A 27,462-nucleotide genomic window follows, 5' to 3' on the forward strand; every position below is an offset into this window, starting at 1 on the left:
GAACATTTCCGTTATTTTCATGGTAATGGTGATAATTTCTTAAGTCTAATGACACTAGCTATATAAGCACAAGACAGGGACACTACCATTTAATTTTCATTTGGTTTTACCTACCATGTTTAGAGAGTAAATGGTACTTCAAGGTTTTCCCATTGGGTTTAATGCTAAACATATCGTGTTTCTATGGTAGTAAAGTGGTTCTAAAAATTCTCAAATCTGTATATAATGAACACCGACAATGTATATAAAAAAAATGCAGATTTTAAGTCCTGGCATACTAAAAGGAGATATTTTAACATAATAAGTAGCTTTCAAAAACAGAATTTAAAAAATGAGAAAATAAGGTGAGGGCAAAAACGGGCCTTATCGTTCCTTGTCCCTTCTCACCAAAAACAAACAAAAGAAATTTCACATTTGTTCTGTTTCCTAGGTAACGTCTAGGAAAACATGTGTGGAAGAAAAATGAATATAAGAAAAAAACAGAAACTTAGAATATCAATACGTCACCCCAACTCCGTTATGGGTGCCATACTAATCCAACGCCATGAGATATATAGAGATTAATACATGGCCTTTTCCATATCAGGCTGGGTATCATCCCGAGACCCCCATATCAGCCCGAGACGGAGTTGAGATGCTGATATGGGTCGAGGGATGATACCCAGGCTGATATGGAAAAGGCCATGTATTAATCGCTTTATCATATACTTCCGACAATAGTTTTATGTAAGGCAAATAAACAAATACAATAACTAAAACAGTCAAAACCTTTATAAAAAAGTTAAATTATGAATCAAATATACTATATAATTGTCCAACAACAGCATCACTACCTCCGTATATATATGTATAGTAACATTTCCTATAGAGGCATTTTGAAACATTGAAAATTTGGAGGAGTTTTATGATCATTATTTCTCCATGTTTGTTGTACTATAGAATTATTCATAATTGTCAATGGCATTTGTTAGCAAGTACTAAACTACCCCCACAAAATTTCCCGTAAATTTTGACGTCGTCATAAAAAATATCTGACGTCACAATGGAAAAGTAAACAACCGATACCGGATATACCGGAATAAACTTGCACGAGAGGCACTATTATGGGTTTTGTGCACGAGATGCCCCTGATATGGGTTATCAGCCAGGGTGGGAAATTATGGCTTGTGTAATTCCGCTCAATACACATATACAAAAGCTATTGTATATATGCTGAGTATATGATAATTAGCACTATCAAATAAAATAGAATTATTATGCAGTTGTGAATTAAGTTAATAATAGATATCCATAAAGATATTATACCTAATAATTCAATAAAATCCTTATTTTGATAATTACTCACAGATACATACAAATTTTCTGCGGACACTTTATCAATAACGAAATATGAACCTTTAATACTGCTGCTAGTAAGCGGAATTTTCGATTCATAAGTAGCATATGCATTGTCAGAAAATAGGTTTATATTGATTGCATGTGAACTGAAATTAAATTCAACATTTAAGTTAAGCTGTGTACTACAAGTTATATTGGTCCATAGTCTAGTATCGTTCGTAACGCAAAAGCGTGTAACTTGTTTTTTTATCAATTGCTTGTCCATAGGGCATATTTGGCCATAGAGCTTGGCTACGGATTTTTTTTTATTTGAAATGACACTAAAGCGCATTTCCAAAAATTGGTCACCAGATTTTACATCGAGTGGGTGAAAAATCTTTATATCGATAGCCTGCTTGAATTCCTTGATTTCCTGTTGGTAAGACATATAAGAATATATGAAAGGTTTTTTTAAGTTTAACAAACATATACTTTTTGTATCAATATCATGGTTGGAAACTGTTCGTTCATCGCCTGAAATAAACAGATGACGATGCAGAGTTGATCTGTGAAAACCGATTGAATGAAATGATGAATTAACAGTGTGCAGTCTTAAGGAAGACAAATCCAATATCGTAAATTATGTCTTTATTCATACACAGAACCTCCGGGGAGGGTACAAAACTGAAAAGATACAAAATAAAACAAATTACCATGTTTGCAAAACAATGGCAAAGTGTTACCTAAAAATTACAATTATGTCATTAACTGATAGCCATAACTTGTAAACCATAGAAAACTGCATGTGAATGATCCAACAGTTACCTACATGTAGATAAACATTTATAAAACCTTACAAACAAAAGATATCTTCATACACACAAACATTTATGATATAAATCTATTCTAATCAATGTGAAGTAAAAAATGTAAAAAACTGTACGTTCATTAAATGACACAAATGGCGTTCCATAGAAATAGTTTCTTCAAACAAACTGAGTAATGCAGATTTAAAATCAAAAATTTAATGGGCAAAGTTAGACCAGATAGTTTAATTATCTTAACTTATACATGAATACTCAAAAAAGGCAGTTAACGGGAGTTACAAGGATGTAAACAAATACCGGTCAAAATGCACACAATTCACCACTTCACACAAAAAATACAAAAATTACAGAAAGATCACTTATCCGGTGATCAGCAAAGTTCATAATACAAGTAATAAAAACTTACTCTGTGGTATCAGCACCATTATAAAGGAAATAAAATGAATTTTTGTAGTGAAACTTTGGAAACACATTTGGCGGAAATAAAAAATCAATACATATCGACTAATAAAAAACCAAACAGTGCGGATACGCACAACAATCCGGGAGTCAGCACACTCCCCTCCTGATTTCATAAGAAATCACTACATACATAATCAAGTTCAATTCATATATACACAATAAATGAAAACTTCTTAAGTTCACACAGTATTATCTGTTGATAAACCCATGTACATTATCAATAATGTTATCAAGATTACAGTGTTTATTCAGGCTCAACAAGCAAAACGATTTGAGATATTGGTCTCACATAAGTCACTGGTTGACCATCACGAATGATTCTAAGTTAAACTTTACGAATTTTTCCATCCTCACTGGGGAAAACTCTTTCAACGATACCAGTTGGCCAGTAATTTCTTGCACAATTATTGTCTTTCATGAGTACTACTGTTCCAACTTTAACATTTTGTTCTTCCGTTTGCCATTTAGGTCGTACTTGCAATGAATGTAAATATTCCTGTCGCCACTTTGCCCAGAATTGTTGAGCGAGAAATTGCACATACTTCCAATGATGTCTTATAGAGTCTTTTTTCTCAAAATCGGGAAATGGACAAGTGTCGTCTGCTGTTTTTTGAGTAAGCAGAAGAGACGGAGTGATGACACTTGGTGACTCAGAGTCATACGATACACATGTCAATGGTCGGTTGTTGACAATTGCAGTAACTTCTGCTAAAAAGGTGGTCAACATCTCATGAGTCAAGTCTTTGAAACGGTTTTCTAACAGCAATGAGTCCAATATTTTCCTAGACACTCCGATAAGTCGTTCCCATGCTCCACCGAAATGAGAGGCATGGGGCGGGTCAAACTGCCATGTAATTCGATTGTCGTTTAAAAAGTTCTGAACATTACGGTCTTCAACAAATTGAGCAATCATCGAAAGATCCTGAGTTGCCCCCACAAAGTTTGTACCTCTATCGGATCTCACTTGTCGAACTGGTCCTCTAAGTGCGATGAATCGACGCCAAGCATTTATGAACGAAGAGCTGCTCAGTTCCTCAATAACTTCCAGATGAATAGCTCTAGTAACCAGACAAGCAAATAACAGAGCCCAACGTTTTGATTGGGATACACCACCTCGTGTACGACGAAACGTAACTGGCCATGGGCCAAATGCATCAACCCCTACATACGAAAAGGGGGGACTTGGAGTTAACCTGTCTTTCGGCAAATCAGCCATCTGCTGAGTACAAAGTTTTCCTCGTAATTTCTTACACTGCACACACTTCCGTATGACTGAATTTATAAGACGTTTAACACCAACAATCCAATAGCCTGCATTTCTAATCGCTGCTTCTGTAAACGATCTACCTTGATGCGCAACCCTTACATGATAGTGGCATATGAGTAGAATTGCAATATGATGTCCTTTTGGAATAATAATAGGTTGTTTAAATGAGTCACTTAGCTCGCTATGTTTGATACGTCCTCCTACTCTAAGAAGTCCATTTGAATCGAGAAACGGGTGTAAGGGTAGAAGTGAACTATTTCTTGGGAGACGTTTGTTGCATCCCATCAAAGAATCTATATCCTCTTGAAATCCTTCTTTTTGAACTTCCTTGACAATGAAACGTTCGGTTTCCAGTAGTTGTTCTACAACATTCATGGTATTAGACTTTAATGTCTTTACTGATTTGTAATGTTTAATTTTGCTTCTAAGACAATTGATCGCTGACACGAGTTTTCTCCACTCAGAGTATCTGTCAAATCGTGAAGAGACTGATTCTAATGGCTTACTTTCTACAGACGTAGTTTTGAGAGTTTTTATTTCAGGTCTGACCTCTCGATCCAATTCAGGATCAACTAAATTATGATCTGTTTTCGAAGTAAGGTCAATTTCTTGTAGAAAAAATGATGGTCCGCGAAACCATGTAGTATTCCGAAGAGTTGCTGCCTGTACGCTTCTTGTTGCGATATCAGCTGGATTCATTTCACTAGACACATAATGCCACTGTCCTGGGTCGCTTGAAGCACGGATTCTACTTATCCTATTACAGACATAGACGTAAAACCGACGACTTTTGTTGTTGATATAGCCAAGGACAACTTGACTATCTGTATAAAAATACATGTTTTCAGTTTCTATTTTCAGGTGTTCTTTGATGATGTCAGTCATTTCTACTGCAAGTACAGCGCCGCACAATTCTAAACGGGGTATAGTGTGCCCTGTGGATGGTGCAACCTTTGCTTTGCCCATTACAAAACTTATCTCAGTAGAATTCCCATCACTAAGTTTTAGGTACGCTACTGCACCAATTGCTTCTTTCAAGGCATCAGAAAAAATATGTATCTCACGCAAAGTTGCTGTGGCAAATGACACTGTGGTATACATACGAGGTATTCGCAAAGTTTCAAGACCTTTGAGTGAAGTTACCCATGCTTCCCACTGTTCCAGATACGAATCTGACAGAATGTCGTCCCAGTTAACTACACTAGATCCTATCATCTCTCGTAGTAACAACTTTCCACGAATTATCACAGGGGCTGCAAAGCCAACCGGGTCGTAAATGCTATTAATAGTGGAGAGTGCTCCACGTCGAGTAAATGGTTTCACATCTGGGGATATTTGAAATGTTATATCGTCAGTTCCTATATCCCATGACACACCTAAGCTGCGCTGAGTCGGAAGTTCATCTGAACTTAAATCTAAATCCTTCAAACCTTTCGCTAGGTCGCCTGAGTCAAATTGTTCGAGAAGTTCTGTGCTATTTGACGTGATTTTGTGGAGACGCATCTTTCCACGATCCCATAAAGCTGACTGAGTTCGCTTGATAAGACTAACAGCTTCACTAATATTTTGACATATTATCAGTCCATCATCTACATAGAAATGATCGTTTACAAAATCTCTTACATCCTGATCTTCATTTTCGACAGTTCTACGGAAGCCGTAGGTTGCTATGGCAGGAGATGGGCGGTTCCCAAATACATGCACATTCATTCTAAAATCAGTAAGTGGTTTTGACAAATCATTCTGTTTATGCCACAAGAATCGTAAAAAGTCTCTATGGTCTTCACGGACTTTAAAATTGTAAAACATCTGTTCGACATCACATGTAATTGCAATCGTTTCCTTCCTGAAGTTGAGTAAAATTCCCAATAATTTATTGGTAAGATCAGGACCTTTCAATAACACATCATTGAGCGACTGGTTCTCAAATTTCGCACTACTATCAAATACAAGGCGGATGCTATCAGGCTTACGTGGGTGATATATCCCAAAAATTGGTAAATACCAGTGTTCTTTTCCACTTTTAAGAGTAGGTGCCTCCTCAGCATGATTGTTATCTATCATCCTTTGCATGAAGTCAGTCACGTGCTTTGCTTTTCTTTCATCTTTTGAGAGAGAATAGTCAAATGATTTGGCTCGTTTGAGTGCAAGACCATGATTGCTCTGTAAAGGTTGTCTGTTAACCTTAAAGGGCAGCGGAACTGTCCATTGACCGTTTTTATCTTGTTCAAAATTAGCATCCATAATGTCAAGAAAAAAATCCTTGTCCTCAACTGCTAAGCCAATGTTTTCATCATACGGCGTCTTCGTAAATATGACATCTGATTTCAATTTCAACTCATACTCACAAGGCTTAAAGAATGTAGCTCTTCCATCTTCTAATACGTGTGTCTTGTGGACATGGACGATGTCAGGGTAATGCACTTTACCAAGGCATGTTTCTCCAAGTATCACCCATCCTAGTGGGAGTTTTTGCGCATACGGAAGTCCATCTTTCCCAATGCGATGATCTAACACATAATGCGAAGATATTAAATCTCTGCCGATCAAAAGTTCTATGCTAACGTCGGACTGAATTGGCTGTATAAACTGAGCAATATCTTTCAAATGATCAAATTTTCTAGCTAACTCTTGTGACGGTATTTCGTGCCTGTTGTTCGGTATCTCTTGACATTCTATGATTTCAGGGAGTAACAATTGATTTTCATGGTTGACACTCTCAACGATATAGTTCTTAGCTCGACGACCTGAGGCAGTAAATTGACCAGAGCAAGTCGATAACACATATTCTGAGTTTTTACCGTTTTCTCCAAACTCATCGAAGAATTTCGCAGTAGCAAGTGACCTATTACTTTGATCGTCTATTAAACAGTAAACCTGTCGTACATTGGTCGGGTCGTCTTTTGGGAAGACATTAACAAGTATGATTTTAGCACAAGATTTACTTGTTCCAATGTTCGTTCCGCATACCTGAGTACACTTATTTTCCAGTTTCCTCCCCTCCGTGGGACTTACCGGTATCTGAAGAATCATGAGACTTTGACACGTCAATGTGTAATGCTGATGGGTGTCGATTGCTTTTGCATATGATACATTTTACGGTTTCTGTACAATTTTTGCTCAAATGCTTTTTTGGTCCACAACACCGGTAGCAAAGTCCATTTTTCTTTAGAAAGTCTTTTCTCTCAGAAATTGGTTTCAAACGGAATCCACGACACATGTTTAGGGTATGGCTTGTTCCATGAATTGGACAGGATAATGAATCAACTAGGTGACTCTCCGGATTTTGATGAGATGAAGAGTTAATTTTTGGACCATTATGAAGGTCCTCCGATTGCGTTATCCTGGTAGACACGTGAACTGGAGAGTCACCAGTTTTACGGGGCCTCTGCTGACTGTTCGGTTCTGCAGAAGACTCATATTTAAAACTAGGATCATTCCTAAGTTTTGCCATGTTGGCGATGAAGTTGGCAAAAACACTGAATGGAGGATATATGACATCATTCCTCGTTTTATATCTGCTAGCTTCCTGAGTCCATTTTTCTTGTAAGTTATAAGGAAGTTTTAACACAATTTGATTGACTCCTGACGATGAGTTGAAGTGTGAAAATACTGAATGATAACGTACACTATCCATGATAGAACTTATCTCCTCTACAATATCTGACAGGTCGAATAGTGGTCGGTAGTCCTTAGTTGTTATTTTAGTAAATGATGCAATTTTACATTTGATGGTATCTTCCACCATTTCTGGTCGACCAAATCGATCCTCAAGTCTTTCCCATATACGATCGCGACATTTCTCTGGATTGTCAGCATTAGCAGAGCGAATTCTAAGAGCTTGTTTGGACGATGTCGGTCCAAGCCATTTCACTAAGAGGTCCACTTCCTCTGCTGCTGTAAGCCTCAACTCATGGGCTATGTTTTCGAACATTGATTTCCATGCAATGTACATATCAGGTTGATCGTCATACTTTGTCAGACGTGAAAACACGAGTTCCTTTCTAACCATAAATCGTGAAAATTCATCACACATGTTTACTTCTTTTGTAGACGGAATGAAGACAGGTGCTTCTGCATTCAAAGTCTTGTCGTGATTTGTTTCTTGCACAGTGTCGATAATTTTACCATAATGCACATTTTGAACATTCTTCTTAGTTAGCTCTGGTCCGGTTTTCATCATTTGACCTGACTTGACAACATTGATAGTTTGAACAGGTTTGATATCTTGAACAATTTTGTTGACTTTGTTGTTGTTACAATCATCGTGAGTTGCATGCACGTCAGCAACTGTTTGAATAATTGTCACGTCATTGAGTTTGCTGTCAGTATCGAGTATTTTATCTTTTCCACTTAAACGTTCATAAGAATCTTGAATTACAAATTGTTCAGTTCTATCAAACACAAAATCATCATTGACATCAGAATTCTCTGTTGAACTGTCCTCGCCACTACCTTGCAATGCCTCCTGAATAGTTCGAACCTTTGACTCTGCTTCGTCAACCTCACGTCCCCTTACAAGCTTTTCCAAGTTTGCATCGAGAGCAGTTTTTTGACGTGTTAGCTCTTGCTCTTGTTCAGTATATTTTAACCGCACCTTTGCAGCTTCTAACTTTACTTGTTCCTTTACAAGCATTTCCGATGCATGTGAAGTGAAAGATTCTAGTGAACTTCGCCTTGTTTTAGTACTATGATAATCTAAATCAGACTTCTTCGAAAGACGATAAGACTTGACACTACTTTTTCTTTCTTTTTTGACTGTTGGACTAGATTTCACACTGGCTTGCTTCGCTAACTTCATAGCTGATGCTAATTGAGGATTCGACTTAACACTATTTTTCTTTTCTTTTTTGCTAACATTTGGATTATGTAAATGTTCGTCAATAATAGCAATGAAATTGTCCACTTTACTTTTCAATGATTGCACTATAAGACGGTGACCAGACTCTTCCTGATTGCTCTCTTTAGTGCGTGTACCCTGAAGAAACAATATGAAGCGAGTAGATTCATGTGTGAAGGCGTAAAATCTGTCTATAACATCCTGACGAATTTGCCTCACTTGTTGTTGATCAGGCAAGTGGTTAACATCTATGCTGAATATATATGAATCGATGTCCCGCTTAAGTTTCCGTAGTTTGTCTAAATATTTTTCTGTCTGTAATGTGTATTGTTCTTGGCCTTTTGGGTTCAATTTCCTTTCTCGTTGAAGAGCCATTAAAGATCCTGGATCTGAACTCATGACTGGTTGTCTAGCTGATTGTCGCAGATTTTGTACTGTGCAGTCTTAAGGAAGACAAATCCAATATCGTAAATTATGTCTTTATTCATACACAGAACCTCCGGGGAGGGTACAAAACTGAAAAGATACAAAATAAAACAAATTACCATGTTTGCAAAACAATGGCAAAGTGTTACCTAAAAATTACAATTATGTCACTAACTGATAGCCATAACTTGTAAACCATAGAAAACTGCATGTGAATGATCCAACAGTTACCTACATGTAGATAAACATTTATAAAACCTTACAAACAAAAGATATCTTCATACACACAAACATTTATGATATAAATCTATTCAAATCAATGTGAAGTAAAAAATGTAAAAAACTGTACGTTCATTAAATGACACAAATGGCGTTCCATAGAAATAGTTTCTTCAAACAAACTGAGTAATGCAGATTTAAAATCAAAAATTTAATGGGCAAAGTTAGACGAGATAGTTTAATTATCTTAACTTATACATGAATACTCAAAATAAGCAGTTAACGGGAGTTACAAGGATGTAAACAAATACCGGTCAAAATGCACACAATTCACCACTTCACACAAAAAATACAAAAATTACAGAAAGATCACTTATCCGGTGATCAGCAAAGTTCATAATACAAGTAATAAAAACTTACTCTGTGGTATCAGCACCATTATAAAGGAAATAAAATGAATTTCTGTAGTGAAACTTTGGAAACACATTTGGCGGAAATAAAAAATCAATACATATCGACTAATAAAAAACCAAACAGTGCGGATACGCACAACAATTCGGGAGTCAGCACAAACAGTTATTGCAATATTCATAAGATCTGGCTGGTGTAACGCTACGACTGGCGTTAAGATGTCATTATCATATCCGTCAGATGCTGAGTATCTATAAACACTATACACTGTCAAGTCTATGTTAATGTTTCTAAAATTGCCTCTGATCATTATATTGTGATCTATATTTGGGAAAATGCCATTCATTTCACCAAAACAAATACCATATTTGTTTTCACATGCAGACGCTGTGATTTCCCACATTCCCGTTCCCGCATCTCTAAGAAAATTTGTATGAATTGTAGCATAAGCAAACCCTATTTCAAAAAATACTTCTTTGTTATAAATATATTGTTTCTTTCTTCTGTTCATTTGAATGGTAAGGTTAAAGTTCAAAAATCTTGTAGAACGATTCAAGCTTTTGTTTAAAAAAACACCCTGATACTTGAAAGGCTTTATTCTGGAACCGCATCTCATATTTGAAGATACTGGATCAATAGAGGCTTCGTCGCCGTCTCCCGATCGACACATAAAATGATTCGATTCGGATGAACTAAGTTTAAAATCTGAAATATATAAAACACTCAAAATCACGACCCTTTTCTATCTGAGTGTTACAGTGATATTGTAGCATAAGCAAACCCTATTATGGTGGGGTATTTGCTAAATATACAATTCAAGGGACTGTGAAAGAAGTAGGTTCAGTAAGACCCCTTTTTGGCCCCAAAATATAGCAGTTTTACAAAATTGTTAAAATGTAAACCTTTAGTTATTTATTGGACAGTAGTATGCTTCTGCTACATAAATATGGGCTGTTTTTGACAATACAATGCACATATATCCGGTACTAGTACCACGAAGTCATGCTAAATTACTGAAATCCTCATAATTCTAGCATTTTAGTTAAATTTTAGACGGTTTTCGTGTAAAACGAAAGTGGCCGCATTCGTGTTCATCCTTAATATTGAAATGTAAGTTGTATTTTATGATAATACATAACATATATAAAGGTTGAGGATGAACACGGATGCGGCCACTTTCATTTTTACCAAACACCATCTGAAAAGTGACATTTTTCGGCATATTAGGTAGATTTTTCATATTTGAGCTTGAATCGGATCGTTTTTAATGACTAAATCTGTTAAAATCTTTCACATAAACTAATTAATTCAAATAAAATAAACACTTAAGTGTTTAAAAAGTGGTCAAAATCTTTCGTCAGATGAATCTGAAATTTGAGGCCAAAATCGGTCCTTACCGGACCTACTCCTTTTTCAAGCCGCTGGGAGACGGAAATTTGAGAGAACAGGTTCGTAATTCTTACACCGAAAAGATTTGATTTGCAATTCTCTGAACAGGTGACGGAAATAATTTTTTTTTACAAATTACTGTAAGACATTAACATATTCATGCATAATTTTGAGGATAAGTAGATACTATCAAAGCACCGCGGGAATTGGACATTGTACGTTTACTCGTCAGCGCTGTCTTTATGTAACGTCATAGTATCTTATAAACTGGAATCCGCTTGTATTACGCTTCACTCAAACTATGAACAAAGTGTAGTAGTCAGCCGCGAACCAGCTTAAGTAGCTTAGCGTAAACGTTAAATGTTGTTATAACATCGATAAATCGTTCTTTTAAGTAAAGACGTATTGCTTATATACAAAACGCATTCTTTAATATACGGAATACATCTATCAATCATTATTGCCTATCATGCTTCCTTAATAATCGGGATAAGGTGAGAAAGGTTCCAACACTCATGAAGGTAAAAAAGGGATTATCCAAAAGGGCAAATACCATGGCATAGAGTGGAATTTGAGGCATATCCCCGGCCGGCAGTGATGAAAAACAGTCAAGTTAGTTTGAAATGAAGAAAAAAGGGTTATAATTATGCGAAAAGTACACTGGCTACCATCAAAATGCGACATTCTTACATAAGGTGTAATTAGCATATTAGAAATTTTGTAATGAATGAAGTAATTGTGAACTGTCACTTCTAATCAAGAGTTAAACTTAACGAAAATAAAAATTCTTGGAAAATACTTAAAGCTTGCCAATATCTTGAAGGCATTCGTGAAAGTTGACCTGTTGTGCAATAATTCAAGGAATCTGACCCCACCTCTTGTCCATATTCAAATCTGTGAAACATCTCAGCTATTAAAATATTTGCATGTACATTTTCCTTCAATATGATTGCACTTCATGCTGAAACCATTTTATTTCTTTACAAGTTTTTGGCTGATAAATTTTTCATTGTGGTTAAAATCAAAATATAACTTTCCTAGAAAGCGAAAATCATAACATTAAACATTAAACAAAACAAAACAAAACAAAACCCGCAAGGGAAACACATCCCTAGAAAGTATGAAAGCATTATAGAAATAATAATTCAAGACTCCCCTGTCCTCAGTTGTAAAGCCTGTTTAATAAAGCACCATACGCCGTCTACTTCCGTGGAAGCTGATGGGCAAAGAAGATATTTGATTTTGTCAATGTCTAGACAATATTGAATTCTGGTAATTTTTTAAAAACCTTTCCAAATAAATCACCATCGAATGTTTTATTATACAATACTATATAGAATGTATATAGTAAATATTTTTTTGGAAATCTTTACTGATTTGCCTTTTCCTTTAATAAAAGAGAGACGAAAGATACCAAAGGGACAGTCAAACTCATTAATTGAAAATAAACTGACAACGCCATGGCTAAAAATGAAAAAGACAAACATGTGATCCCTTACTTTCAGTTATGAGATACGTGACGTGTAAAAAGTATTCGGTCACAATGGTGGCGTATTTACGTTTCAAAACGAAAGTTGCAAAGTTCATGATTGTGCTGTAAATAAATCAACCTACGAAACACAAAAAAAAACAAACTTATACCTCTGATACTTTGTGAAATGTCCTTTAAGCTTGATTACATTTAATATCCTTTTCGGAATCGACATGTTTAAGTACTGAATGTGACAGGGGTAATAATGACCCAAATACGGTTAATTTCTTGGAACAATTCATATTTTTTTTTATCATCCCAGTACGTGTTTTAAGTTTTCTTTTTACATATAACCAAACTTGTTCTATTATATTCAAGTCTAGGGACTGTGCAGGCCATCTCATACCGTTGTTTTCGTCCCGACCTACAAACTCTTGGTTGGAACTTGCAAGATGGACAGGGGCGTTGACATCCTGGAAAAAAATAATTTCCCCCAGGGAAATGCCGAGCTATCACTGGCCACAAATGTTCATCAACTATTTCTTGATATTTAACAGCATTAATATTGCCTTCTACAGGAGTAAGTATACCGACGGCATTCCAGCAAATACAACCCCAAATCATGACTTAATACTTTTTTGTGATGTCCTCGGTTGAACAAGGTCCGGTCTCCACCCCTCGTCTCTTTTTAGCCATACGTAAACACGGTTATCATGTCCAATCATAATTTTGCTCTCATCAGAAAAAAATAACCCTTTTCCAGTGGTTATTAACCGTCTCCTTTTTCTCTGTACCATGAAAGCCTTTTCTTCCAATTGACTTCCCTGATCACGATTTTTTTCTTATTTACACACCTGTGATACCCATGTTTATGTAAATGGTGCTAAATGGTACGTTTAGACATGTGATGCACAAAAAACGTTAAAAGATTAATACAGTAATACTCAATGGTGTGGTTGACGTGGGACAAGGCCATCTAAAACTCAGTCACCTGTAAGAACGTAAATACGACGCCATTGTGACCGAATCCTTTTTGCTACTCTGTGTATAACTTCTTTTATCAAAAGACTTGAATATATTCATGTGCAGAATCACGATAACTGGTGATTTGTATTTTGATTGCATTAATTTATTATACTTTTTTTGCATCTTATTTAAACCGTCGAAAACTTTCATAAATTCCTAAAATAACTTCATCCAGCACCAATTAAATTGATAGTGTCGTAGCGACTGATAATGCACTGTGATAAGTTATTTCAATCAATTAGTCCCTTTTCGTTTTGCTCAATAAATCAATGATGCAGGTTATATCAAAAGGTAATCCGATGAAACATTGATCAAAAGTTATTTAAAAATGACAACTTGATTTAGATTTTTGTTTAATAAAGCAGAATGGCCAAGTATTTCTTAAACCATAGCCATTATCTATACAAATGGAGGTTTGTTAAACTCTTAACAAAACAACTTACGTTTATCTTCGATATAAAAGCAACAAAACAACCGGTACAAAAAGAAGATGATAACCAGGCCAAGCAGCCCCATACATCTTTTGGTCGGTTCCGTTTCAGCAGAATCAGACAAACTGGCTGTATAAATTAAAATGATAATTATGTGTGCTACATTTATAAACATCGTTGTTATATCTTAATTAGTTCTAACGCCAACATTCTGAATTATTTTTTGCATTAACTACTTTTATTTACATTCCATATAAACCATGTCGTCACATTTGAAAAGAAGTAGTCTAATAACTGTGTTCAAATAATTGAAATATAATTGAAATGTTTTGAAAAATGAGACCTTTCATCCTTGAGACTTTGTATTCATGTGAGTTAACATTCTAACGGAATGTGATAAATATACTACATTAATAAAACCATGACTAATATTCGATTATTTTCCTCTATAACACTTTTGCTGCAACCATATAGTTAACCCTCTTGCTGCCATGTGTTTTTCAGGGTTGCATTTCATATGCCAGAAAATACTACCGCTCGACATTTGTGCCGTGACATGTCAAATAATGGCGTCATTCAATATATGGCGACATGCCGTAATGACCGTTACATTGAAAGCCAATGTAGAAACATATTACACTTTTTAAATTTAGGTTTTTTAAATTTTTTTAATGTGAAAGAGATATAGTAATGATTAGAAGCTTGCATAAATTCAAACATGAACATATGTGTCCGTCTGGCCCAGTCGTCGTGGACACATATGTCCATCCGGCAGCAAGAGGGTTAACGATCAGTTTCAATGTTTTATTTACTTAATCTTAAAAAATGCAACTTAAACGTTTGTGGATATTTTCCAATGGTTTTAAGAGGTTTTATAATACAGATAAATTGTCATATCATAAGAGGTAATAATAACATTAACGGTACCAATTTTTCTGCACCAGATGCGCATTTCGACAAAACATGTCTCTTCAGTGATGCTCGTGGCCAAAATATGTAAAATCCAAAGCTTATATAAAAGATGTAGAGCTATAATCCAAAAGTTCCAAAAAGTATAGCCAAATCCGTGAAAGGAATCAGAGCTTTGCAAGAGGGAGATGAATGCGAAGCTATGCATGACAATGTCAAATTAATTGCGGCCATTTAAATGATCTTACAAACTTCTTCGTGTATTTTGCATTGTTATTATTGTTATTCAACTCAAAATAATAATTTAAGATACCTCGGACGATTTCAATATACAAATGATTTCTATTGTTTACATATTGTACCTCGAATTTATTAACCCGTTGTTACACTTGCGACCGTAAGATTTATCGTAAGTACACTGAATTGTCCATGACTTACGATCAATCTTGTTCGTAATTATGCTGAATTGTCCCTGTTATTGTACTTGTTCTTTAATCTCAGTTTTAATGATTGAAATGTAATAGGTTCAAACGAGTCGACTGAACGTTAATATAGGTCGGTTAAATGTGGTGGAATAGTAGGTAACTCATCTGAACTTAGAGGCAGTGCAGAGGGCACCTTGTCTCGGGTCTCTTCAATGCGACGTCTTACGTCACGTATCGCGTTTTCATCTGCCGTACCAACTACATCGTCCAATTATTCTATGTAATCAATAGGTGTACCTTTCTTCAGGCGAATTAGACGATTGCCATCATTTTAAATGGTTAAGGGGCAACATTTCCTTTTCCAACTACGTGCGAAACCAATTCGCAACTATTCAGCGAGCATGGTCTTAAAATGCACTCCTGGTCAACATTTTTATTAGTTTTAATGGTAATAGTTATTTCTGAGTTTGGCCGAACTGTGATGGTTTGTTTCATGCAAACTTGCTGAGTTGAAATCGCGTTTCCACTGTTAACAAATGCCGCATTTATCACTTTATTATTGATGGTAAGTGTGGGAGTACCCAGGTTTATCACTGCGCTAAGTGTGTCCAAAATATCTAGCCTAAGTATAACATCGTCTGTTAATGGCTCTTTACACGCATCCCATTGTATATATGTTTACTCTATTAATGTCGAGAGTCGTTCTTCCCAATAACAAGCTGTTAATCCAAACCACGTAGCGTTACGGTCTCCAAATCTCCATTTCTGCCGGAATTGATTTCTCAGTTATCATTGCAGCACAATCATGCTCACATTCTGGTCATGTATAGTATCTCGTACTACTAAGCTCTCTCAAATGGTTCGTCTAATGACAATATCGGACGAGGCCGTGTGCCTCTATTCGATTTTGTGATGAGGTGATGTTTCATGACCAATAGACTTTGGAATCGTACGTTGGCCTGCTGGCCCGACCCTTTGCTGTTTAAAGATTCCATTGTTGGGGTGACCGTTGTCTGAAATAACCGGGATTTCTGGAGTTTTTCGATGGAGATGCTAACCGTTGTCTTTAGGGACTATATGATCTCTAGCTTAGTGAGGTGATGTGTTGCTGATCGATAGGCATTAAGCTTGGTGTATTTCTATCTGGCGACCTACCGCGATTGTATTGCTCAGGAAATCTTCCACGTGTATATTGATCAGGTGATCTTCCATTGAACTAGTGATCTTCCATGATTATCAGATCAGAAGAACCGAGGTTATATTGATCGGCCAATCCACGGTTATGCTGATTAGTTGAAAGCATAACATCAGATAGTTTTGTGGCAATATGTGTGAGATTATGCATCTCATTATCCAAAGGACTGCTCATATTTCCTTTATCGGTCGCTGATACTGCGCCATCAGCAAAGTAGACTTGTCGATGGTCATAATTGGCACATTTTGATTCATATATCGCCATCTGGGTTGCTATTGAGGTTTTCAATTGTTTTAATGCCTTGTTGAATGTTTCTGGGTTCCTCTCTATTATGATTACTGCAGTACCCATATGTTGACTATTTTATTTATTATGTCTGTTTAGTTCACGCATCATTGTAAATATAACGGAATTTGATTAGACTGTCGTACAAAGTGAGAGGTTTAGCGCTATGAAACCAGGATTAATCCACCATTTTCTTCATTTGAAAATGCCTGTACCAAGTCAGGTATATGACAGTTGTTGTCCATTCTTTTTTATGTGTTTTGTCATTTGATTTTGCCAAGATTAGGGACTTTTCGATTTGATTTTCCTCCGAGTTCAGTATTTTTGTGATCTTACTTTTTACATGCAATGAAGAATCTTTGTCTTTACATCCTCGGCAGAATGCTTCGTTTCCAATCTGGTTTGATCGTCTTTCTTGCTGAAGCGCTGCTCCAATGTTTTTTTTTAATGGCCTTGGAATCATCATCTGTGTTTACCTTGCGAGCATACTCAAAGCAAACATCGGCCTGGCAATCTGGGGCCTACACACATTTTTCCTGTTTCCCATTGTCATCATCCGGCAGTTCGTTCAAATTGTTAAATGAACGCCTCCCAATTCAAGGATCTTCTTCGATTGAGTTTTTGCATTTTTGGGAGCTGTGGGCTTCGGCTCCGGTCTCTTGCACCAAGATTTTCTTGCCATCGGGTATATTCTCTCTACAAAGAGGAGTCTGAAGAAGAGCTGTTGCCACACTCTTTTTGGTTTCCTCTGCCCTTTCCTGGATCGGTCAGTGGAGTCAGCTTGTTGTTATGGGAAGCCTGTTAGAACTCAAGGAGCTGACGAGGTTGTCATAATTGGAGTGATAAATGTGGGATTTGCCATTGACTCGACGGGGATGATACCGTAAGTAGGCACTGCATTCAGCATTGGAGAAACTTGATAAGATCCACTTGGAGTCAATTGTTTCGGTAATGGTGTGCTGCTGAGAACCAAATATAATTGGCTCATAGTAGATGGTAAATGTGCGTAAGAAGACACATAAGCCTTTTGCTGGTATCCTTGATTAGTACTAGAGGTTTACAGTATGTTCTTAAATGGAGATTGTCGTTGAATAGTTTGAACTGTCTCATGCAGGGCCAATGGCCCTGACATAGGAATTTTGACTTGAGGTGAAGACACCTTCAACAGAGTTGTCGCGGTTGATGGTTCATGCGAACTACAATTGGGGAAAGACCCAAGGCATGGATTTTGTTGTGTACTTTTGGCAAACTCGCGTTGTACTGGCTAAGGTTTTGATGATGTGTCCATTGCAGGAATTTTAACTTCTTTATTTCAATTGTCCACTAATTCCTTTACAACAGATGGCAGTTGTTGGAAGGTACCATGCTGTTCAAATACACGTTTAAATTGAACTGTGTCTCCTTCCTCAGTTGTTATCAGCTTGTCAATTCGTCTCACCACAACATTAAATATCTTATTGGTCTGACCATCAATTCCGTCAAGCAATTACCACTAGCCTTGTGGTCTATCCTGTCTTCAGACTGCTGAAGTTGCTGAGATATTGCTCCCATCTGTTCGTTATTAATATTCTTTGCCTCTTTCTGTTTAGCTTGAATCGAAATGAGACCAACACATATTTTATCAATTCCCGCTTCGCTCTGTTTTATTTTGCGGTAAATCTCAACTGTTCTTTAAGCATTAGATTTTCTATCTGCTAAATATTCTGGGTACAATTGTTTAATAGTCATTTCTGAGCTGTCCTCTGTTAAAGCCTCTTCAGCTGTGGGTTTCTCCATTTCCCCAAGTGATTCAGTTTCTACTATTTCAAAGTTCTTGTCCTTGTTGTCCTCCATTCCTGCCATTTCACTGATATGTGTTTAAATGATTCTCAATTCACAGTATTATATCTCAAATTGCAAAATATTGCGACCCAAGAAATAAGATAGGCACTGAATAATATCTTAAGGCAGATAAATCCCAAATCACAGCTTTTATGTGTGACCCAAGACAACAAATAGTGCCGCTTTTAATGAAAGCTACTACTGCAGCTTTTTATGAAAGCTACTACTTTGTGTATGAAATGACAAACCAAGCAAAATCAAAAAGGACAGAACTGGGACAGATGCTAAATGACACTATACATCAATGAAATGATTATATTCAGGTCAATTCTCAATAATGAATATTTGCATATTTTTTAAGACGGCCATTTTGAAAATTGCCGCCATTTTGTATTTCAAAGATAGATCAAAACAAAATCTTGCTAAGTACACCAAGTCATTAAAATATGTTGATTTTTAGGCTTTCCGCATCAAATCCACTGTGGTTTGTACAATACTTGAAAATATTTTAGAGCGTACGGCAGCCATCTTGAAATAAGCCGTCATATTGAATTTTGACGATGGGTCCATAGCTAATATTGCTCATTATACAAAAATGTACCACCATGCAAAAAATGGTGCTTTCTTCATTATTTGAGCAATTTTTTCACCGATCGGCCGGACTACTTCTTTAATATTTCATGTATTTGTATATAGCTGATGATGTAATTGAAATCTTAGATATAAATAGTTTTAAAATTATGAAAAATATTATATATAATTAATCATTCAGTAGTCTCTAATAATTCTTAATATAATATAAGTTGGTTGACCGTTATGGAATAACCATTTCCCAAATGATATCGGATAATTTCCTTACGTCGAAACTACAATCCCCTTCCCTTTCATTAATGTGACCTACCGAATTATACTATTTACCGAATTTGTTATCTCATAAACAACACAACAGGTGCCACATGTGGAGCAGGAATTATTCCGGAATCATACTCGAGATGCTAAATATGAACTAGTGGTGGAACAATATAAAGGTATGGTTACATTGTGTAACAAGATGTTATCAAAATCCTTCTTATAGGCTTGAAACTCTGACATTTTTCTTATTTACGGAAACCCCTAGTTTGGAATTTTCAAGATAAATACGGTGGTTGTCACTCGTGGATAGTTATAATTGACACCTTCAGCAAGAACTGAATTCACTCCTGTAGGACAGATTTCATATGATTGAGTAGTATTTAAACGATTATATGCAAAGAGTCGAATCACTGCCCTTTGAATGGAAATTCCCCATTCAATCCAATTCGATCGTGCAATTGTGTATTCAAGAGGGTGAGCAGTTTCTGTTGAATTTGAAAAGGAAAACCAATGTGGATCCATTTATTAATTGAGTATGCCATAGTATTTACCCCTTAAATGCTGACAGTTTACAATCTTATTGTTGTTTTTTCAGACAAAGATCACAAATATGCCATCAATGGTTACATGCAGGATTGGCGTGAATGGCGAGAAGAGGCTGGTGATGCTGTGGAAGAACTGTTTGCCTGCCTGAAAAAGGTCAAACGGGAAGACATCATTTATAAAATATGTAGCAAATTCAGAGAAGGTAATTAAACATCTGGGTTCTTATTTGATTAACTTGAGTTTTGATGATGATGTTCAATGATGCTATTGCATTATGTTTAATCTAATCATCATGAACATCATGGGCGTGACAAAGCAATATTGGCTTTTCTAACTATATTTAAATTAAATTATAAATTACATATCCTAGGGAAATGTTATACTTCATGAAATGCGTATGTGGTACAGTAACATTCATGGTACTATTAACGTTCATGCTATTGAAGAATATTTATTTAAAAGACGTGAAAAGTTTCGAGTTCTATTTATCTTACTGGATCAGATCATCAATTCTTGATAAAATGTGTTTTACACTTACATTTACTTATCTAAGTACTTATTCAATTCATTTCTATTTAGCTTATCCAGAAGTTGTGATTGATGCAGAAACCCAACTAGAAAATGGTGTAGTTAGCAGACGTTCAAAGCGTCAAAATAAGGAAGGAGTAATGGATGTTTTGTTTCCTTGTTGCTCAGCACAGGATAAGTACGAAACCGAAGAAAATGAACAAGTTAAATTCATGCTTGATGATTCGAAAGATGCCGCGGCACCACCACAAACACTTGAATTTGAACCAAATGAAAAGGGCAATAACTCTAATGATTCTAATGACAATGGCGCCATGACGCCACAGGAAGCTGGAGATGTATATCGTGGACATCCAACACCAAGTGCTCCTGTACTGGATGATTCAGGCAACATTCACATTATTATACCAATGAATAGGTCTGTGTCATATCCTGTTCAAGCTAGTTCATAACTGGTGCTACGACTGTTTCTATTGGTTAAAGGTTAATGTGCTACTATCTATAGCGTGTTCTAAAGCTTTTGTGCTTGAACTTTAGGGTCAATATCAGTTGAAGCACGATTCCTTGCCTCTGTACATGTGTTCATGAGATCAGAATTGATACAAAAAGCGGCATTAATCTGTAAAATGTTTAGAATGAACTTGATAATGAAGATCGATTTCACATTTGCATATATAAAAGACATTGGCCAAGGGACCAAACGCAAAATTATACAATGTTTATTGTAAGCTACAAGAGACATAGTTTTTGATAATGTTTATATTAATTTTTGCATGAAATGCAAATTTTCTGTTGTAAATTTGACACCGTTTCATCAACAAACGGAAAAACAATTCAAGAAAGACAACTCAATCTTAAACTAACATTGAAAAAATAATTTGTATGACAGAAATGTCAGTGAATGAACAAAGACAAGAATTCCTGAATTCTGTGAACATTGGATGCGAGTTGTGATATTTGAATCCTTTTCAAAAAAGGGTTTAATGCCTGTTACTTTAATTAAAGTGCTTTTATTTTTGTTTTTGTAATATAGGATTTAATCTTTTATGAATGATTGTAATGTGTAGATGAAAAAATAAACGTTTTTGTGTAAAACTATATATATATATATATATATACATACTTGTGAATAAATGATATGTTTTACAATTATGAGGGGCATGTAGAAATTGGGTATAATTATTCATTAATATATTTGCTTTATAACTATTATTATCAGATAATTGCAAACGTAGACTTTTACAACATTTACAATAGCATTTAAAACAAACATACATGTATTCGCATTCATTTATTGTTTTTAAGTATTCTTCAAACCTTAATAATTAAAGCAAATTGACCCACACATTGATCATAAAGCACAAAGAAAGTGAGATTAAATAATGTGGTGGAAGAAGTCATATTTTTCTATGATTGTTTTAGACAAGTAGAAATGTGCAGTTTATTTCTGGTTCATAAAAATCAATAACAAAAATCTAAAAGAATTCAATGTTGCCGAAATATCTATTAAAAAACAATAAGATATAAAAATAATATGAGGAATGCATATTGTTTGGCTATCGATCACTTTTTGGTTAAATTTGAAAGTAATTTCATAAAACATATATCAATTCAGATACATGTACTTACAAACTTTGTGTTGCTCAAATTGATTTATGAATAAAAATAACTACATTTTTATGATATATCAGTAGTTTATATAAGTTTTTGTATTCTGAAATTTTGTAAGGCGAGCTATGAACAAGTAAAGTAGACTTTTTTTATAGATAATGTATGTCACAAAAATTATGATACATCCATGGTATTTGTTTATAGTTTTAAAACTGCATAAAGAACAAAAACCCCTTGTTTTATCTTTTTTTTCTATCAAAAAAAACTAAAACAAAAAAGATTTTCAATGAAATTGAAATTGATACTGAAAGATTGTAAAACAAATATATTCCTATTGAAATCAAAATTGAAATATTTTTTTTTCAAATAGATTTTTGTTGAAATTTAAACTAAAAGAAATTTAAAAATTATGATTGTCAATACAATTATTTAGTTTTTGTTACTTGATGAATTCCCATAATGTTTTTTCAATTAAATATTTGTTTATTTGATCAATTTTCTTTGTGTTTAAGTCTAACAACATTTATATATATGTATACTGTAAACGTATTTTTTGTGCAGTTGTTTAAAAGGTTTAACAGATATATTCTTTCTCTTTGAAAAACAGTTGTCAAATTACAATTTAAATATTTTTCATGTTTATTCATCATATCAGATGTTAACCACATTACATGTATCATATATATGGTATTTTTTTTCAATTCATTTTCTTTTTTTAATTTTTGCATTTAATAAATGTTCATTATTAAAATGACATAATTTTGGTTGTAACTGAATTAATTTAAAATTGCAATACATTTACTAAAAACAATCTGTTCTTTCCATTTCTCTTGATTTAAAATTTCATTATTAAAAACGACAAAAGTGTTTGCAATAATTCATATCACATCACCAAAACAAAATGTGCAGTATATATATTTACAGCTTAAAGCAATTAAATCTTCATAAAAATTGAATTGGTCCACTTATTTTAAATTAACAATCTTATATTTTACGATTATCAGAAGATGGCATAATCATAAAACAAATTTGCAATATTCAATATCTGTGTGAATAGATATTATCACAGTGTAGATACTATTCTGTACGCTTTCCGGAAGTCGCCTTTTCGAAGCGAGAACTTTTTGGAGCACATTTTAAATTTGTCGGATATACTATATTAAACGGTAAGATGTTCATCTGTACATTGCTTAATGATTAATTCAGCTGACATCGATACTCACAAATGGTTTATAATTAAATTTAGCACATTCATTATTCGTATCTTTGCCTTAATTAAGAGATTTTCAAGTGCATCACTAAGGAAAATCAGTTGGTGAACCTAAAAACAATCTTTTTGCACTCTTACTGTACAAATTAACGTAAAATCCAGACTTAATTTACTAGATAAAGTGTATTTTAAGTGGTGGTAAAAGTTTCAGCCAGATCTTTGAAGCCAGAAATAAGAAAATTACACTTGTTTGAATTTCTCACTGTACGATCAGTCTCGCTTGTATATTTTGAAACTGTATGATCAGTCGTTATTTCACTGTATTCTAGTAGTGATTTCAAAGTTATTTACGATACATTAGAAGATGGCATTTTTCTAATTAACACAAATATATTTTAATAAATTCACATCCTGTAAACTTTTCAAACATGTTTTAGCTTGATAGAGTGTACTCGACTTATTACATTAAGTATAAGGATGTTTGAATGTGGCTGAAATAAGAAAAAGGTTTGTTTGTTTATAGAAGTTTCAGAAATGTCCTCCGTTTTACTTAAAATTGTACAAACACACAGATTTAATAGTTACTATATAAAAACGCATGAATTTACAAACATTCGAGGCCGTACTGTAGCCTATAATTGATCACAGTTCCTTCACTTTGTTTTGGATGTAGATCTGTCTCTTTCACACTCAATTGTACACCACTTTGTGAGGCGATGGTTTATAGTGATAATGAAGTCCGTCTTTCCGTTTGTCCGTTGGACCGGTACAACATGTTTCGCCGGTTTTGCAAGCGCATCTCCACATACACCACTTAATATACATTGGTGTTTCCAGACATTTTTAAATGGAGAGGGGGTCCAATCCAGGAGAAAAGAGGATTCCAAATATATATTCCCATACAAATGCATTGAAAGTTAAAAAAAGAGTTTCAAACCGCCGGATCCCAATTTTCTTGAATCCGTCACTGGTATAACTATTAATTATTTTTTTCTCGGATTCCGTATCATAAATATAAAAAATATAAAAAAGAAGATGCGGTATGATTGCCAATGAGACAACCGTTCACAAGAGATCAAAATGACACAGATATTAACAAATGTAGGTCACCGTATGGCCTTCAACAATAAGCAAAGCCAATACCACAGAGTCGGCTATAAAAAGCCCCGAAATGACAATGTAAAACAATTCAAACGAGAAAATTAACGGCCTTATTTATATAATAAAAGGAATGTATTTCTGATTTTATTAAGAATATTTTATGGGGTCTCTTTATATAAGATACGGACTTGAACATTGCATTATATGGGGGCACCCATCAGATATTTTCAACCGTGACCTCCAAAACCAATTGTTAAACTTTTCTAAAATTGCTCCATTTGTAATCTATTAATGTATGTATGGACCTTCTATTTCGAATATTTTGTAAACATATTTTTGATGTTTCTCTATCGTAAATACGGACTTTGTCATAACCTTATATTGGGCGTACCTATTTTATATCCACAACTTCCTTCAGACACTTGTCATAACTTAATGAATCTTTTTTTTTTCAGATTCCTTATCATTTAATTCAATTGTGTACCTCTTATTTTGGTTTTTTGAAAAATCATCAGTTTTTTATTTCCATGATATGGACTTTTCCATTACCTTATTGGGTGGTACCCGCTTACTATACGCAACTTTCAAAAACTTACCATATTCTAGTATTAATAAAACTTTCTCATATTCGCTATTAAATGATGCCCCTGTGCACCTATAATTTAGTTTTTCTGGTGGTTTATTTTTTTCCAAAACATGGACTATAGAAGTGGCGGGGTATAATTTCGTTAATTCTTTCCTCAATACCTAAAGTTTTTTAACAAAGCTTTCTCTATCTTTTTTTTGTCATTTTAAAAGAGACAGGCTTGATGTATGTAATCACCAATTGATCAACGGTAGACGGTGTAAATAGTCTTTAAAAATGTAATAGTTAAACAGATAACTGCAACGACACACTAATACAGTCCACAAGCGAATCATATATTGCTTTTTAGGCATTTGATTTTAAGTAAGACTGACAGAACAAAAATTAATTTGCCGTCTACAAAAATCATCAGAAATATATTTGTATTGTCTGATGAAAGAAATTACACGTTATAGTTCCATGGACACAATCATAATATCACATAGACACATATATACCTTCAAATTGCCGTTGTTTTTCAGTCAAGGTCGTTAAAAACTTCCATTTGTTGTTGTTTTTTTCTTCAAAATCACGACTGGTCATACAGACAAAAAATCTGAAATCGCTACTAGAATACAGTCAGTTTTAGACTGATCGTACAGTAATTTATTTTGGGTTCCTCAAGGAAAGCATATTTTTTTATTTGAAATACGAACATTCTACTTAAATACGGTAGGAATATTGAAACAGTATATATTTTACTGTAAACTGATGCAAATATTCGCAATAAAAGATTATCTGCTTTGTACTACGGGAGCAAAATTGTCAATCGATTTCACTTTTTTCTATGAAGTTGGTGTGATGCACGCGAATATTTTATATTCTACTGCATGTTTTTGTTACAGTTACTCATATTTATGATGTTATACATACATTTAAGATGTGCAAAGCACTTTATAGATATAGGAGTAAACAAATGATGAGAAAAAGCACCAAAACAAAACCGTTCTGTTAGCCAGTTTGAAATCCTCGCTTCGAAAATCGCGACTTCCGGATAGCGTACAGAATAGTATCTACACTGTGATTATGATTAGTACTGTTGATTATTCAAAATGTCAAGTCTCTATTTCTAATTTGAAATCCTTACTTTCTGTGTATACATGTTATAAGTTCAATAATAGAGATTATAAAAATTTCATATTTTCAATAATCTGGTTTAATTCAATCAAATATTTGTGTGGGTGTGTGGGTGTTGCAGCCTGTAGCTCATTGCCATATTCGGCATGGCCATAGAGGGCGCTCGCAGCTTGAATCAGAATTTTGGAATTCCCGTATCAGCTTGAATTAGAATTTTAGAATTCCCGAATCGGGCACTTGTTAATTTGCTGTCGACTAGAAAGCAGGTGTTACACAAATTAGTTAAACTTTTAAAAGAAAAAGAAAAGATGCCAAACAAGAGAAATGCCGTAGGATCGCCATCAAGAGCCATAGGAAAGAAGAGAAGAACGGCTAACAGGACAGGTGGACAGATAATGCAGAACGAGGAAATAACCCAAAAGAAGGACGGAGCTGGCCGGAGAAGAATTGCAAAGAAAAAACAAGGGGTCGGACACGTGGTGGCAGAAGGACCGGTGGAAACTACTGATTTTTCATCAGGTAATGAGTCGGAGGAGGATGCACGAGCGTTCACCTCTTTAAGGCACGACCCGTTACACAAAACTTTGAAATTGCAAATAATTCCATTGATTTCACTCCTTCACAAGAATCTAGCATTCATGACACAGTGGGGGAACACGTGCCTTTTAAAATTAAGGAAAAAATTTGGGAGGGAAAGTTTATTGAGCTGCATTCTCTTTTGAGAACGCAAAAAGCAATGGAAGAGGTGGACGAGGGCGATTTGAAATTAAAAAGGGGAAAAATTTGCATTGAAAAAAGATCGTCGAGTGTTAATTTGTCCATAAATGAATGGACTTCAGCATTCATGGTTTTTATGAGTGTCTACATTGAGAAATACTGCACACGGGCACAGGAATTGTTAAAATATATGCGCGATATAAGACTAGCGGCAACGAGGTCAGAAAACTGGGCCACCTATGACGAGCAATTTAGGCTAAAAATAGAGAAGAATCCAAATTTATCTTGGGGAAATATACACGGTGAATATTGGCTATTACACATCACATCTCCCATAGTACAAAACAGCGTGTCAGTGCAATCACAGGGTTAAAGGACAAATACACAACATCCGCTAATCTGATGATTATAAATTCCTAACTGTCAGTATTAATTATAAGCCGATTCAACTATAAATTAGTGATAACGTATAAT

The 27,462-nt window shown here is 34.9% G+C and overlaps 2 protein-coding genes and 1 long non-coding RNA gene across 3 annotated transcripts; 1 reads left to right on the forward strand and 2 right to left on the reverse strand.

Annotated features, from left to right (window-relative positions):
• Positions 1-2,931: 2,931 nt before the first annotated feature.
• Positions 2,932-9,112, reverse strand: LOC139500097 (uncharacterized). Its single transcript, XM_071288835.1, has 2 exons — positions 6,889-9,112; positions 2,932-6,773 (listed from the first exon to the last, which is right to left on the reverse strand). The coding sequence occupies exons 1-2, from the start codon at positions 9,110-9,112 to the stop codon at positions 2,932-2,934; spliced, it is 6,066 nt and encodes a 2,021-aa protein (XP_071144936.1).
• Positions 9,113-9,178: 66 nt separating this feature from the next.
• LOC139501145 (uncharacterized) lies at positions 9,179-9,900 on the reverse strand. The gene is made up of 2 exons (XR_011658471.1): positions 9,779-9,900; positions 9,179-9,229 (listed from the first exon to the last, which is right to left on the reverse strand). It is a non-coding gene; the product is annotated as an uncharacterized lncRNA (long non-coding RNA).
• An 8,851-nt stretch (positions 9,901-18,751) lies between these two features.
• LOC139500098 (uncharacterized) lies at positions 18,752-23,160 on the forward strand. The gene is made up of 4 exons (XM_071288836.1): positions 18,752-18,778; positions 19,671-19,749; positions 20,169-20,321; positions 20,699-23,160. The coding sequence occupies exons 1-4, from the start codon at positions 18,752-18,754 to the stop codon at positions 21,097-21,099; spliced, it is 660 nt and encodes a 219-aa protein (XP_071144937.1). The 3' UTR covers positions 21,100-23,160.
• Positions 23,161-27,462: the final 4,302 nt, after the last annotated feature.

The sequence above is a fragment of the Mytilus edulis genome, chromosome 13, assembly GCF_963676685.1.
Source record: "Mytilus edulis chromosome 13, xbMytEdul2.2, whole genome shotgun sequence".
Taxonomy (NCBI): Eukaryota; Metazoa; Mollusca; class Bivalvia; order Mytilida; family Mytilidae; genus Mytilus; species Mytilus edulis.